This window comes from Acinonyx jubatus, chromosome D4 (assembly GCF_027475565.1).
Source record: "Acinonyx jubatus isolate Ajub_Pintada_27869175 chromosome D4, VMU_Ajub_asm_v1.0, whole genome shotgun sequence".
NCBI lineage: Eukaryota > Metazoa > Chordata > Mammalia > Carnivora > Felidae > Acinonyx > Acinonyx jubatus.
The window spans coordinates 11,584,164-11,598,244 of NC_069391.1; the positions used below are offsets into that span (position 1 = coordinate 11,584,164).

General features: G+C 47.7%; 1 protein-coding gene across 20 annotated transcripts in view; it reads left to right on the top strand.

Annotated features, from left to right (window-relative positions):
- Positions 1 to 14,081, top strand: part of DENND1A (DENN domain containing 1A) — a 508,124-nt gene that overhangs the window by 348,550 nt on the left and 145,493 nt on the right. For all 20 annotated transcript variants that reach the window (XR_008290952.1, XM_027035064.1, XM_053204646.1 and 17 more), the window contains one exon: positions 5,479 to 5,604. Coding sequence is in view for 19 of the 20 variants with exons in the window: in XM_027035064.1 (XP_026890865.1) it covers positions 5,479 to 5,604 (126 nt within the window). In the remaining variant the exon portion in view is untranslated. The remainder of the gene's footprint in view (positions 1 to 5,478; positions 5,605 to 14,081) is intronic.

Genomic DNA, 14,081 nt, shown 5'->3' on the forward strand with positions numbered 1-14,081 from the left:
ACCAGGTGAAGCAAGAACACGGTACAGGGGTGGGAGGTGGGGGTGGGGTGGGAAACCCTGCTTTTGTCATTGCACATGTTGCATTTACAGTGTTAAGACTGGGCTGGCTGTCCGCCTCAACTGCTTCAGCATCCGCAGGTTCGTTTTCCCTGCAGTTCTGGTTGCATCTAAGTGGTGGCTTTCTGCAGAAGGGGAATGGGTGGGTATCTGTTTCTCCCCCAGTCCTTCCCAACTGAGACCAGGTTCTTGTAGTGATCAGTCTGCTTGAAGAATGTGATCCTAGACTTTCCTCCAAGCAGAATGGCTCAGCCCCTGGAAATGCCACTTAGGATATCAAAACATTCTTTTGCCTGTTCCTTTATGTAGCAGCAAGGGCGGAATGGTTACACCAGCCAAGCACTGCTGGCCCTTCTGGGAACTCAGTCGAGCAGGAGACGTGGTAGCCCCAGTTCACCTTTGCGGTCCAAGCGGCCTCAGCAGGGTGTCATTAACCCTGTTTTAGGGGTCAGGGAAGGCTTTGCAGATGAGGGGACATCTGGATTCCCTCTTTTCCCTTAACCCAGGGCAATCTTTCATTTGACCATTAAGGAAAAATACCTCATTTAAATTCTTTATTATAAAAGGAACATATGCTTTTTAATAAAGGATAATCAAAACAATCAAAAGTGCATAAAACGGAAAACAAAAGCATCCCTGCATACTTAAAGTTTGATACATGGCATTTTAGATTTTTACTACATATATAAGCATATATGTATGTATATGCATATATAAATTTTTAAATGATTCATGCTGTATATATTGCTCTGCAACTTTCATTTTTCCTCCCACTTGGCAGTATTTGGTGGACATCTTTTCACATCAGTTCAACTACTATCACATACTTCTTAGCAGTTATGCAATATTTCATCGTGAGGATGTGGTGTAATTTACTTCCTTGGCCCCCGTTTATGGGCATCTGGATGCTCTCTCAGAGGGTGCATAGATGTTCACAAAAAGGACAGGAAGGGACAAGAGACCACACTGTCTGAGTAGTCACCATGTGTATGGGCTGGACAGTGGTGTAGGCTTCTGGATAGTAATTCACCACCCGTCCAATATACGTTAAGTGGGGCTGAGGGAAGTGAGGCCAGTTGAGCAGAGTGTCAACAACAACTCTTGAGACATTGCGATGTTTTTCTGCAGGTGGTGATGGCCAAGGGTGGGGGCGTTGAAGGATTTTGACGGAGGGATTGAAGTGACTGGATTCGTATGTTTCTGACATTACTGGGACAGCTGTGGGTGGGTGGCATTGAGGGGACACTGGAGACCGAGAGCTCGTCTAGGAAGCTACTCCACCAGTCTGGGCCAGAGAGGGTGGATGGAGCTGGATGGCACAGTGCCATGGTCATGGGCACGGAGAGGAGAGGGCGGATTTGGGACCTGTTTGGGGTGGTGGAGGATGGTAGTGGGTGAGGAAGGAGAAGTGTGGAATCTAACATCTGCCTCTGGCCCTGGAAAAGAGGAGCTGGGTGACACTGCAGTGACCAAGATGGGATGGGGGGGGGGGGGGGAGAAGCTGATGCATTCGATTTAGTATCCTCTTCTGTTTGTTTCTGTCTTCCTCCCGATACCTCATTAAAGGAGGAAGCCATCCTCATCAGCATTTCCATCACCCCCAGATTATGCCCAGCGAACCCCGATGTTCATGATTTGACCAGAACCCCCGCGAGTACTCCCGGCAAGTTCAGTTTTAGATGTATGACTGTGGGTTATGTTAAGCCTTCGTCGGCCCTCGCTTTTATTTAAAGGACAAAATGCTATCACCGGTTATCAGATGCACATATGCTTGAAGTTTCCAAGTTGGAAGTGCTGACAGAAGCTTCTCCATGTTGCCGGGTGAGGAGAGGTCTTCCGAAGTCTTGGCCTAAGTGGTCACGGGGGCAGCGAGAGCCCAGGACCACTTGGCTGGTTTCAGACCAGCTGGGGCAGGCGGGAAGGCACACACTCGTATTTGCTCAGTTACAATCAGCAACGACTTCTTTGTGTAAAATGATAATGAGGCCATTAGGAGAGGCTCACCTGAAGTGCAGCGTTGTGAATCCAAGGTAATTAAACACCTCCCGAATGAAAGGGAAAGGCCGGGGAAGGTTAAGTGAGGAATAATCTGCAGCACAGGTGGCCCAAGGCCTTTGAGGAGCTAGGAGAGTGACAGTGGCGTGCACCATTTCAAAGGATGGAAATGTCACCCTAGTCCCTGGGAGAGGCAGCATTTCTGTTACTGGGAGGGTGGGAAGTGGGCAATATATATATATATATATACATATATATATATGTGTATATATATATATATACACATGTATATATATATATACACACACACACATTTTTTTTTTAACATTTTAATAAAGCATGTTTCTTTTTCACATTGCTGTTTCAAGTTGAAAGTCCGTGACAGAGTCTGCCTGGGTGCCGAGTGGCCTGCCTTGCTCTTCATGGGCTCTCACGACTGGCGCGGGGCTTATGTGTCCCAGAACAGGAGAGGTCACCATCAATGGGATATTTACTCCCAGGTGTTGAGACATACTCAGAACTCCTTCTAGAGGAAAACTGTTTTCCTTGGCCTACTTCCAAGCAGAGAGAGGGTAACCACCCCCCCCCCCCCCTGTGAATATTCCCATCGCTTCTGACTTCCCAGAGAAGGACATCAGCTGTAGCCCGACCTTCGCTCAGTTTACTGCTCAAACACCTAGCACGCCCCATTAGCAACAGCACGGGATTTTTTTCCCTCGGCTCGGTAAGCCTTCCATGGTGACTTACTGTGTGCCAAGCACAGCGCTCCATGACTTCGTGTGCCCTTCCAGCTCATCTTCATAGGCTCTGGCAACAGAGGATTTTTTTTATCCCTTCAGTTTCTCCAAAATCTCTGCTGTCTCCATAGCGTTATTCGTAATGGCCAAAATGCGGAGACAACCCAGGTGCCCATTCCTTAGATAAATACATAGGATAGATAAGATGTGGTATGTCCATATGGTGGAATATTATTCACCTGTGAAAGAGAATGAAGTATTGATAAGTGCTACAACATGGAGTAACCTTGTTTATATAATGAGTGTGATGCGAAGTGAAGGGAGCCAGTCACAAAAGACCGCATATTGTATGATTCCATTGATGTGAAATGTCCAGAATAGGCAAATCCATAGAGAAAGAAGGGGAATTACTGGGTACGTAGGACAGGGTGAAGGAGGGAGGTGGGGGAGACTGGTCGGGAATGAGAAGTAACTGACGGTAAGATGAGTTTCTTTTGGGGGTGATAAAAATATTTGGGGATTAGATAATAGTGATAGTTCTACAACCTTGTCATTATACTAAAAACGGCTGAACTATATACTTCAAATGAGTGCATTTTATGGTATGTAAAATATATCTTCATAAACCACTAAAAAATCCCTTATGAGAAGCTTGTTAATAAGAAATAATGTTCTAGGAGCATTTCTAAAGTCTATGTAATCTATCCCAGATCTGGGATCCTTAATATTTTTAGGTTCACAGGCACCTTTAGGGATCTGAGGAAAACTGTGGAGCCTATGCCCAGAAAAATGAGCATCACTCGTTCATATTAAAATTTGTAGACGATTCATGGGCCACCTGCATCTAATTTTTCTATTTTATTCTTGAATAATGTCAGGCCATTACATAGTCCTACATCTAAGCCCATACACCTTCCTGAAATGTCACCTGTGTGCTTAAAAACTGTCATTAGGTTTACATTTCCCTCAAGAAGAAGGAAAAAACTCCTTAATGTACTCACAGCACCTCTGACCTCTGCCTCCCTCCCGCCCCCCACCTCATTTTAAGTCATACTCTCCACCATTCTCTCCACGGAACCCACAGTCCTTTCTATTCGCTGAACTCCTTCTCACCATCGGGTTTTTTCCCCTGTGTTTGGTACTGTTTCTTCCCCTCTTTGCCAACTTATACTTCCCCCTCCAGATTTCTTTTTTTCTTTTTTTTTAGAATTTTTAAAAAATGTTTATTTTTGAGAGAGAGGGAGACCCAGAATCCGAAGCAGTCTCCAGCCTCTGAGCTGTCAGCACAGAGCCTGATGCGGGGCTGGAACCCACGAACTGTGAGATTGTAACCTGGCCAAAGTCGGATGCTCAACCGACTGAGCCTGCACCCAGGCGCCCCCACCCTCTAGATTTCTGTTCAAGCCTGATTCCCTCTAGGAAGCCTTCTTTGACCTCCTTAGTCAGCTCTGTCATACACACATCACAGTAGCAAGGTCACACGGATTGGTATTTTTCTTACTGGAATGTCAGCTTCATGAGGGCAGGGCCCATGTCTGGTCCTGCTCACCATTGACTCAAGGCTACCACATTGCCATGTTCCCGGGGTACTTTTCATATGGAACACAGTGTGAATGGTGTGCCCGGAAGTTGTACAGTGTGGCATCCTGAGGGGGACGGAAAGCATGTTCAAAATAGACCAGGAAGCTTGATGTTGTCTCTGTCATTGGGGGCAACAGCCACCACATTACAGTCTTTCCCGCATTGAGGATTCACAGGGAAAAATCTCTTTTAGTTCCCACTTCCAGGAAAACGTGTTTTCATTTGTTCGGCTGGTTTGTTTGTAATACATGGACGCAAAGAATCTCACAACTCGTGTTTCTCTTTTTGCTTTGACCACGAGGAGGCCCTTAAGTCAAATTTGCAATGTAGTTCTAGCCACCATGTAAGACCTTATAGCTTACATTTATATACTAAGTATTTCTGGCGGCTTTTCCCAGTTCCATGGCTTTCTTGTCTATTTTTTAAAATCTCTTGAGGAAATATCTACAAGCTGCTACTGTTTCTTCAGAGTATGAAGTATATAATAATTTATATTATACATATATTTGTATACATTTGATAAACAATTTTTAATATACTTATTTAACATATAGAGTATGAGGTATGAGATATATATTGTATGTTCTAAATAAGCCATTTATTTCTAATATATAAGTAAGTAATAATATGTAAGTAATTTGAAGGGGAAGTAGAATTGGCACCAAGATAATGTGTGTGGTTTGGGCTCAGATTCTAAGACTTTCAATTCATATTCCAATTAACCACTTCTTGGATTTGTTCCTAGACCTGTATTCTAACCTCTCTGAGACTCTTTCCCCCTTGTGAAACAGGAACACTAATCCCTTCCTTGCAAGATTGTTGACAGAATTAAATTAGAAAGTTGATGTGAAAGCACTTACCTGGTACATTGAAACTACTTAGAAAGTGGTTTTGTTTTTGTTCTTATCTGATACCCTCTAACAGGAACGACCTTCTATTCCAGTTGGAGAACCTACCCTAATACTGAATGCAATTTTGTCCTCCCAGCAGCGGCGATATGAAAGCCATCCCCCGCCCGGGGAATTGCTGGAGCTCCGTGCGTGTTGGGCTTAGCTGGCCATGCTCCCACCCTGCCCTCAACCTGTGTCTCCTCTCTCTCTGTCACCAGATCTCTTCACTGAAGAACCGGCTGAAGAAGGTCTCCACAACTACGGGGGATGGTGTGGCCAGGGCCTTCCTCAAAGCCCAGGCCGCTTTCTTTGGCAGCTACCGAAACGCTCTGAAAATTGAGCCGGTGAGTAGCTTCTTGGCATTTACAAATCCATGTTTGGTCAGGGCTGAGAAATGTACCGCAGGGGTCACAAGAAGCCAGCTCTTCATCTGGTTGCTGAATTCACCTAGAAGAGTGCATGCGTGCGTGTGTGTGAGAGAGAGTGGTGAGGCCAGGAGGGCGCCCTTTCCTCACCCTACCTCTTGGCATAAAGAGGTCGTACTGCCCCTGTGACTGTTAAGATCACTCCCCTCCCGGGTAGCCCCAGCTGCATGTAAATACGGTGCCCAGACCTCACACTCACCTGCTCTCACTGTGGATCCTCTCCACTTAACAAATGGGGAAACTGAGGCTCAGAGAAGCAACACGACTTGCTAACCAGTGGAGGAGCCGGATAGTCCCAAAGCCTGTGCTTTCCCTCTCTGTCCCAGTGCCCTTTTCCTTTAAAGGGGACTCTACTCCACCTTGAGAAAGCAAGGTGTCCTGGGGATTCACTTCTTAGGTGCGGCCAAGGTGGAGTGTGCAGAGGACTGGGAAACAGTGTTACCCGCCTCCATGGCCCTTCAGCCTTCCTGAGCCTCAGTTGCCTCATCCATGTCCCCCACCTGCCCTGTGAGGTGAGAAGTTATTGTGGAGATATCAAGACATCGGGTCAAACCAAAGAAAGTACCCACTGTCCCAGCTTCAGTGGGAAGCTTTCATCTAATACCCCTCTACCCGGCCTACTCCTAGCCAAGGAGAATGGAGAAGTTGGCTTGAGGACCTGGGTCACTCTGTATAAGAGAGAACGTGGAGGGCAACCTTGCCGACAGCCCTTTTCTGTCAGGAGCACAGAGTTCCCTTCATCCTGAGCCGGCGGGTGATGGCAGCCGACCCCAGTCGGAGTGGGGATGAGGGACCAGCTTAGACTGCGCTGTCTGTCGGCCAGGCCTGTTTGTTTCTGTCTTTTGTTTTAACTTGTAGTATTTTATTGTCTTAAATGACAGCAGGTGAGTATATGTCAGACGGTACATTTCGTGTGCAAACTCTGATAGTGACTCTCGGTTATGCTTCCCCATGAGCCACAGTTATATGTTAAGATTTTTTTTTTTACCACTTTGATTCGGTAATGTGTCTCAGCGAGACCCAGAATAGGAGCAAACACCTGCTTTCCCTTCACCCAGGACATACTGTCCGCAAAGTGGGGGTCAGGGAGCGGCGGCCTCGTGCCACCAGCCTCCTGTTCCTTGTCTCCCGTCTCGCACTGAGGCCTCACTTGCTGAGCTGCCTCAGCCTCAGGCAGTGTCATGGTCATGTAACATAAGGGATGCACTCTCTTCGTGCTTCCTGTGAACGACTTCCTTGAGGTCCTCTAAAGCCCTTAGTTAAAGCACATTCTCTAGGTCTGCCTCCTGGTCTCCAAGCGAGGCAGCTCTCGTTCTGTGTCCTAACCTCGGGCCCAACCAAACCAGTCAGGTTTAGGGCTGATTTGAGCGCCCGTATAATTCAAGAAAAATTTGGCTGTCTTCCCATCCTTAGAAGGAGAATGGGATAACTGGCCCGGTCCTTCCCCTGTGTTGCTGGGAACTGACAGACGTGCGGTGTCTCCACTTTTAAAACGATCTCGTTATCGTCGTGTATGTGTCGAGAATCCGAAGGCTGTTGAATCTTGGTAGGCATTGCTGGATATATGATCTGGGCACAAGTTGCTCCTCAGAAGAAGTTTATGGTTGTACTTTGCACTTGGCTCTAAAAGGCATTGGGTTTAAGGACGGAAGCCCTGGAGTTCAAAGCCTGGCTGTGTACTTCCAAGCGGTACGACCTTGAACAAGCCACTTAATCTCTTTAAACTTCAGTGTCTTCACCTGTGAAATGAGGATTAGGATACCTATCATTCTGCATCCCCAGATGCTTATAAGGATCAAATAAGCCATAAAACGTTTCATAGGGAAGGTGAAACTTGACCTGGGTCTGATGGTTTAGGTTTGGAAAAAGAAAGAGCCTCCGTTGGTGTGGTGGCTGTGGAGTTAACTGAGCGAGCAAAGGCTTGGAGGCAGTACCCCTCACGGCCACTTTGTCTGGGGCTGTGAGTTTGGGTAAGGAGAGGGGGCTGCAGGAGAGAGGTCGGAGCCAAATTTGACAGAGCCTGAGATGCTAGACTAGAAGTGTAAACTTCACCCCGTAGGGAATGTTAGTTTTTCAGCACAGATATGTTTGAACAGTAAATACAGGAAGCAGGACCAGGAGACCGTCAGGGGGACTCAGAAGAGAGCCCTCTGGTGGTGACACCGGGAAGAGGTACCATGAAGAAGAAATGTCTAGATGGGTCTACAAAGGTGAAAAATACAGGGCAAAGATAAAAAATTATGGGGCAAGAAACGTCAAAATGCTTCCCAAGACTTCTGGGAGAAGATGATGATGCCCATAAGTAGAAAAAGAAAAAACTTAATGCAAAGGTGTTCCCAGTAGCTGTATTTATCATGGTAAAATCATAAACAGACTAAGTGTTCCGAATAGGCAACTAGTTAAATAAATTTAAAAATATCCATCTGCTAGAATATTACATAGTCGCTAAAAGTAGCGTTTTGAGGATAGGATAATGAGTTTGGTTGTAAACATGGTATCTTTCGTGAAGTCTCAGCTGCTGTTCGATCGTAAAATGCACCCTTACTTTAGGTACCATTACAAAACAGGAAAGGGTGCTGCCGATGACAATTGGATGCCATCAGTTGTAAGACACATCCAGATTCCAGAGATGTGTGTGTCTGTGTGAAGAAATCTGCGTCCTAAAATCAGTGAGATATGGCAGATTTGTTGTGCTTTCTGTCCCATTCATCTGCTCCCAAAGAGGTTTTTTCTGGAAGGCCGGGAGGGAAGCCAGAGGGCCTAAAATTTTCTGGCCAAGAATCATCACCATGTTACCTGGATGGTTTTTGAACCATAGATTTAATTCTAGGCAGTTCCTCTCATCCGAAAGATGGGATAACAACACTTTCAATGCAAGATTGTTTGGGGGATTAATTAAAATATTGACTGCAAAGCACATGTGAGCCCAAGAAGGGATGACGGATAGGGAGCACCGGCCACATGGGGGTGGCGTGGGGAATGGTGCCTTGGGTGGCAGTCAGCACAGTGCTGAGAGGGAGGTTAGGATGACCTCCTCGGGGCCACTTGTCTTTTAGTTGTTTCTCTGGTTATAAAAATAGCACCTGTTCTTGGTTTAAAAAAAAAAAAAAGTTTAAAGTAACAGAGAACTAGAAATGAGAAAACACCCGTGATCCCATCGTCTGGAATTAAGACATGTTAGCATGTTTCTACCTAGGCTTTAGGGTTTGGGGGTCCTTTTTGTTTCATTCTGATTGTTTTTTTGGTTTTTCACTTTCAGACAGTTGAGATATTCCTGGCAAGGCTGTACAGTTCCCAGTTAATTTGGTTATGCCTTTAGTATATTGCAAGCATTTTTTCACATTATATAAAAACTCTTCTTAAACATCATTTGTAATGGTGGCACATATCGCATCAGATGACCCCAGTGGTTCTCAACCCTGGTGTGGATCAGAATCACCTGTGGGGCTCTTTAAAAAGGCAAGTGTCTGAGGCTTGTGTCAAGTTCCCACAGGCTGCCATCCATTCCGAGGCCCACCACATTATCCTAACGCTGGTTCTTTCGATCGTCGGTAACCTTTCACCATTTTAAATCACACTGTGATGAACATCTTTATATAAATCTTCGTGCACGGGCTGAATCATTTCCTCAGGCAGAATCCCTGACGTGGATTCACTCGGTCAAAGGACCGGGGTACACTGAGGCCTTTGATACATAAGGGGAGAGGAGAAAGCTGGTGGCCAGAAGCAGGCGGTAGCCTGGAGGGGAGAGCCTCTGAGGCAGACTGCAGCACAGGGCCCAAGCAGCAGCCTTGTGTGCGGAGAACATTCCATGGCTGATGGCAGAGGAGAGCCCGCGGGACGGAGGGCACAGCCAGCCGCTGGGAGCTCCTGTGGCTTGTCTGCTATGGCCACTTTGTCGCATGCCCACGGTGACCACCACGCTGCTACGGTGTGGCGGCCTCCCACCCTGGGCCGACCCGCGTAGTTGCGGGACTTGGGTCACCGCAAAGTCACAGCGTTTGGGTTTTTTAAAACACGAGACATGACAGACTAGACTTGTGCTCCTTTCTACTCTGCTTGGCGGCCAGCTCCTGCTGTGCCCCTTGATGCCCCCCTGGCTTTGGGAGGAGGGCGAGCCCCAGGCTGAGGGGCCCAGAGCTCACTGGAGACTTTTAACTCTTTGGCCTTTTTTTTTTTTTTTTTGTCTCTCCTACTGGAAAAATTTCAAAATGCAGCTGGCTGGGGAATCTCGAGCTTCATTTTCTTTCCCCTGCCCGGAAGGGAAGAGGGAGGCAGCCCCCTGCTGAGGCCGGCCACATGCCAGAGCTAGGCTGCTCCCATCCATGCCTTCTGCCGTGTGCTTGTGGCCGGCCAGGAGGGCCTGCGTTGGCTCCCTGGCGGTGTCTCTTCAGGGCCCCCATGAAGTCTTTCTCCCAAGGGTCAGAGACTGAGACACCAAGGGTGTCCAGTTAGAGCCAAGTCTACCTGCTCGGCGGCCTCCCACGAGGCTGGAGCCCGGTTCATCTCCAAGTCGGTCCACATCTGTGATGTCAACAGTTCTCTACAAATGCCCCCTTACTATCCATTTTACAGGGCGGGGGTGGGGGGTGGGGGTGCGGGAACAAAGGCCCAGCTGGCCGGTGACTTCCTGGTGAGCAGTAGAGCCAGGAGGCAGCCTCAGGTCAGCCTGACTCCAAAACTCAGGTTCCTTCCACCACACCCTCTTGCCTGTCTTTGTTCTGGTTTCCTCATGCTCCGTGTTAACGACTCTGTCTCTGCCTTTCCAGCACTGGGCCCGGGGCATGACACAGTGCAGGCATCAATGAGTATGTTCTGGAATAGCAGGTGGCAGGACGGTTGAAAGAAAGTAAGAAACAGAGAAGTGTATGAGGCCAGGATTGTGCTCAGGGTGTTCAACACAAACCCGCCGCATCCTGCCTTGTCTCTGAGGCTTTGGAGGTTGGTGCTACCTGGCCGAGGGGAGGGTGTCTGCAGATCACGGGACCCATTTTTCAGTCACCCAGAGGATATGAGGCGCAAGGCCCAAGATATTTAACAGTATCGGCCACGCCAACTTGCTCTCTTCCACTTAAAGGACAGAACCACAAGCAGCGAGGCAGCCCCGTTCGGAAAAACCCCCTTTATCCATGTCAAGCGGCGGCGGCCCAGGCTCCAGCTCATTTATTTAGGCCTTTCTTGCTCTCTGACACGCCTCCTAGCAGTTGCCAGGCAACTCTGGGAGGAGCAGTGTGTGTTAGGGATTAACTAGTTAGGGCTGGGGTCCTTTTTGGCAAGAAGGGGATGAAAGACAAATGATTTTAATTGCTGGCCCAAGGATCCTTTCTGTGCCTGGTGGAAGATTGCAACTTTTCGAGGATAGGTGATAGCAGTGTGGTTCTTGAATTTGCCTCGAACGAATGAATTTTTAAGACTCTTACTTTTGCCACACTCCTTTGTTTAAAATTATATCATCGCGAAATCTGAACGAGACTAACCCTACCACCCTCCCTGTGGAAGACGAACCACAGTGGCCTCAGTTTTAAAGAACTTTCCAACAGAGAATTGGGTGCTTTCGTTTCATCCCTTTTCCTGTTCAGAGTTTCTCGCAGCTCACACGTGGAGTCATCTTAAGGCAGTGCATTTGAAAGTAGCCGTTCCCCCCTCCGGCCCGCTGCGCGTCTTGGTAAATGTTAGAGAGCAAAACTGACGCCTCCTGTTCTGGGCCGGTCATCTGCCGAAAGGCCGGTATAGATGGAGCGCCATGAGAGTTGTTGACTCGGCAAGCCGGTACGGCTCTCTCTGGGCCAGCTGCCAGCCAGACCCCCCGCACCCCCTCCCCATGAATGGAGCACAGCCCCTGCCCTCAGGGAGCTGGCGCTGGGGTGGAGGCGGTGAACCGAGCGATCGAGCATCACTGTTGTATGTTCTGCAGGAGGCCATGCGGGAGGCATCCTGCTCGCTTCGTCTAGCCCAAGAGGCCCAGCTTCCAGATCAGCTGTGGGTATGCTGGCATCATCCACCTTACAGCCCCTGATTTTGCACGTGATTCTGCTGAGTCATATTTATCCACCTAAAAAAAAACCCTTAAAGACGGAGAAGTTAAGATGAAAGCAGATTGATAGCCTGGCTTTCAAGCATGAGCGGGTGAGGCTGTGTCGGAACGGGTCGGAAAAACACCACGTATATCTGTGTCCTGGTTGAGTGACACCATTGATCTCATGGTTTCGAAAAAGCGCAACTGTGTGTGTGTGTTTATTTCAGCGTGCCAGAAAATAGAAGAATGTTTAGACACCAGAAAAATTAAAACATCACGACCGTCCCACTGAACTAGCCCAACTACCTCAACCACCTTTCGTAATATTCTCTTAAATTATTTTTTCATTTTGCAAAGCGTCTACATAGCTGCTGTCAAATCTAAGTGAGAAGTTTGTTTCCCTTCCATTTAACATCACCTCCCACGCATTTCTGGATAGCTGCAGAGCATTCCTTCAGGCATAGCTACCATAATTTCTGGAACTACTCACATCGGACCTCTAGGTCGTTTCCAGTCTTGTAACGCTATAGTTAATACTGCGCCAAACATCTTTGTGAATAAAGCTCTGAAACACCATTTCGAGGGCTCCCGAGTAGAAGAAATACAAGTGAGATGCAGGGACCTGACGGGGTGCCAGCGCGTCACCACGTGGGAAGGAGCAGATTTGCACTGACCCCGTCTAACAGCTGAGGGGGGGGGGGCGGGGAGGGGCGGAAGCATGAAGAGCGCTTTGTGGTGTGAGCGGCCTGCTCTCCACATAGGCGAGCGGAGGGCACCCAGAACATATATAAGGGTGTTACTAAGTTATGTCTCCATCTTGTGCTAAAAAAAGGTTTGAGGACCCTTCAAAACAATGTGTACTGCAAGACAAGAGTCGGGATGTGAGGGAAGTGGGGGTGGTGGGGGAGGAGAAAGCCCGGAAGAGGCCGGTGTGTGCGCCTCTGTGCTGACTCTCAGATTCTCCACACAGCTTGGGAGTAGAGGGCTGGACGTGGAACCCACGTCTGTCTTGTCTTCCAAGCCCACGCTTTTCTCTTTTCTTCCTTTTTTTTTTTTTTTTTGGTGGTAAAACGTAACATAAATTTTTTAACTTTAACCATCGCTAATGCCATTCGGTGGCGGTAGGGACAGTCCCAATACTGTACAACCACCATCACTATGTGTTTTCAACATTTTTCATTACCCCAAACAGGAACTCTGAGTCCTGGAAGCAATAGCTCCCCATTCCCCCAAACCACCAGCCCTCGCTAACCTCTTGTCTACTTTTTATGAATTTTCCTATTCTAGATACATCATGTAAGTGAAATTAGACCGTATTTTGTCCTCCTGTGTATGGCTTATTTCACTCAGCATAACATTTTCAGGGTTCGTCCACGTTGTAACGTGTGTCAGCCCTTCATCCCTTTTTCAGGCTAAGTGATATTCCACTGTATATATGTACATACCCCATTTTGCTTATCCATCCTTCTGTTGATGGACACTTGGGTGGCTACCACCTTTTGGCTATGGTGAATACGCTGTGAACATTCCTGTGCATCTATCTGCGGGCGCCCCTGTTTTCAGTTCTTCTGGGTATATACCTAGGAGTGGAATTGTTGGGTCATACGATAATTTTATTTTTGAGGAGCCACCAAATTGTTTTCCACACAGAGCCCATGCTGTCTTTAAGCAGACAGTGGTGTGTTTGTGAAGCATGGATATGTACCCATGAATATTCTGTAGGAAAAGTTGGTGAAAGATTTTATTTTTCCAGTTTATTTTAGGCAAGCAGATAGGGAATTAAAGCCAAAACCTACAGTCCTGAGCTACACAGATGCATTGACGAGAGGAACCTTGAGTGGACTAGAGAAGGGGCTAGTGACTTGCTGGTCACCGTTTTTTCTCCGTGTAGTGTTCATCCCAGGTCGAGATCACAACCCTGGGAATGAAGCAGGGAGAGAAGAGGTGTGACCACCTCCGGGACCCCAGGGACCACCACTGTAGCTCTGTGGGTCTGAGCAGCCGAGGAGGCAGAGTGGGATGGACAGAAGATGTCTTGAGCCACCTGGGTTTTTGTCCTGGCTCTGTCATCTGCCAGAAGATGACCTTGGAAACCACTTAACTTCTCTGAGCCTCAGTTTTCTCAGCTGTAAAATGCAAATAATGCCTACCTTACAGGACTGCTGAGAAAAACAGCAGTAATGTATGTCAAGCACAGCACAGTGTTTCTGCTGACAGTAGATATTAACTAAATGATAGTGACGACCATTCCTGGGTCAAGGGAGTAAAGGAGGAAGAGGAGAATGCCATCTTCTGGAACAGTGGGGTCCATTCTTGCTTAAGTGTCAGATTACCTGAAACCAGTCACAACACAGTGAGATTCCGGCCCATTTATTCCTGT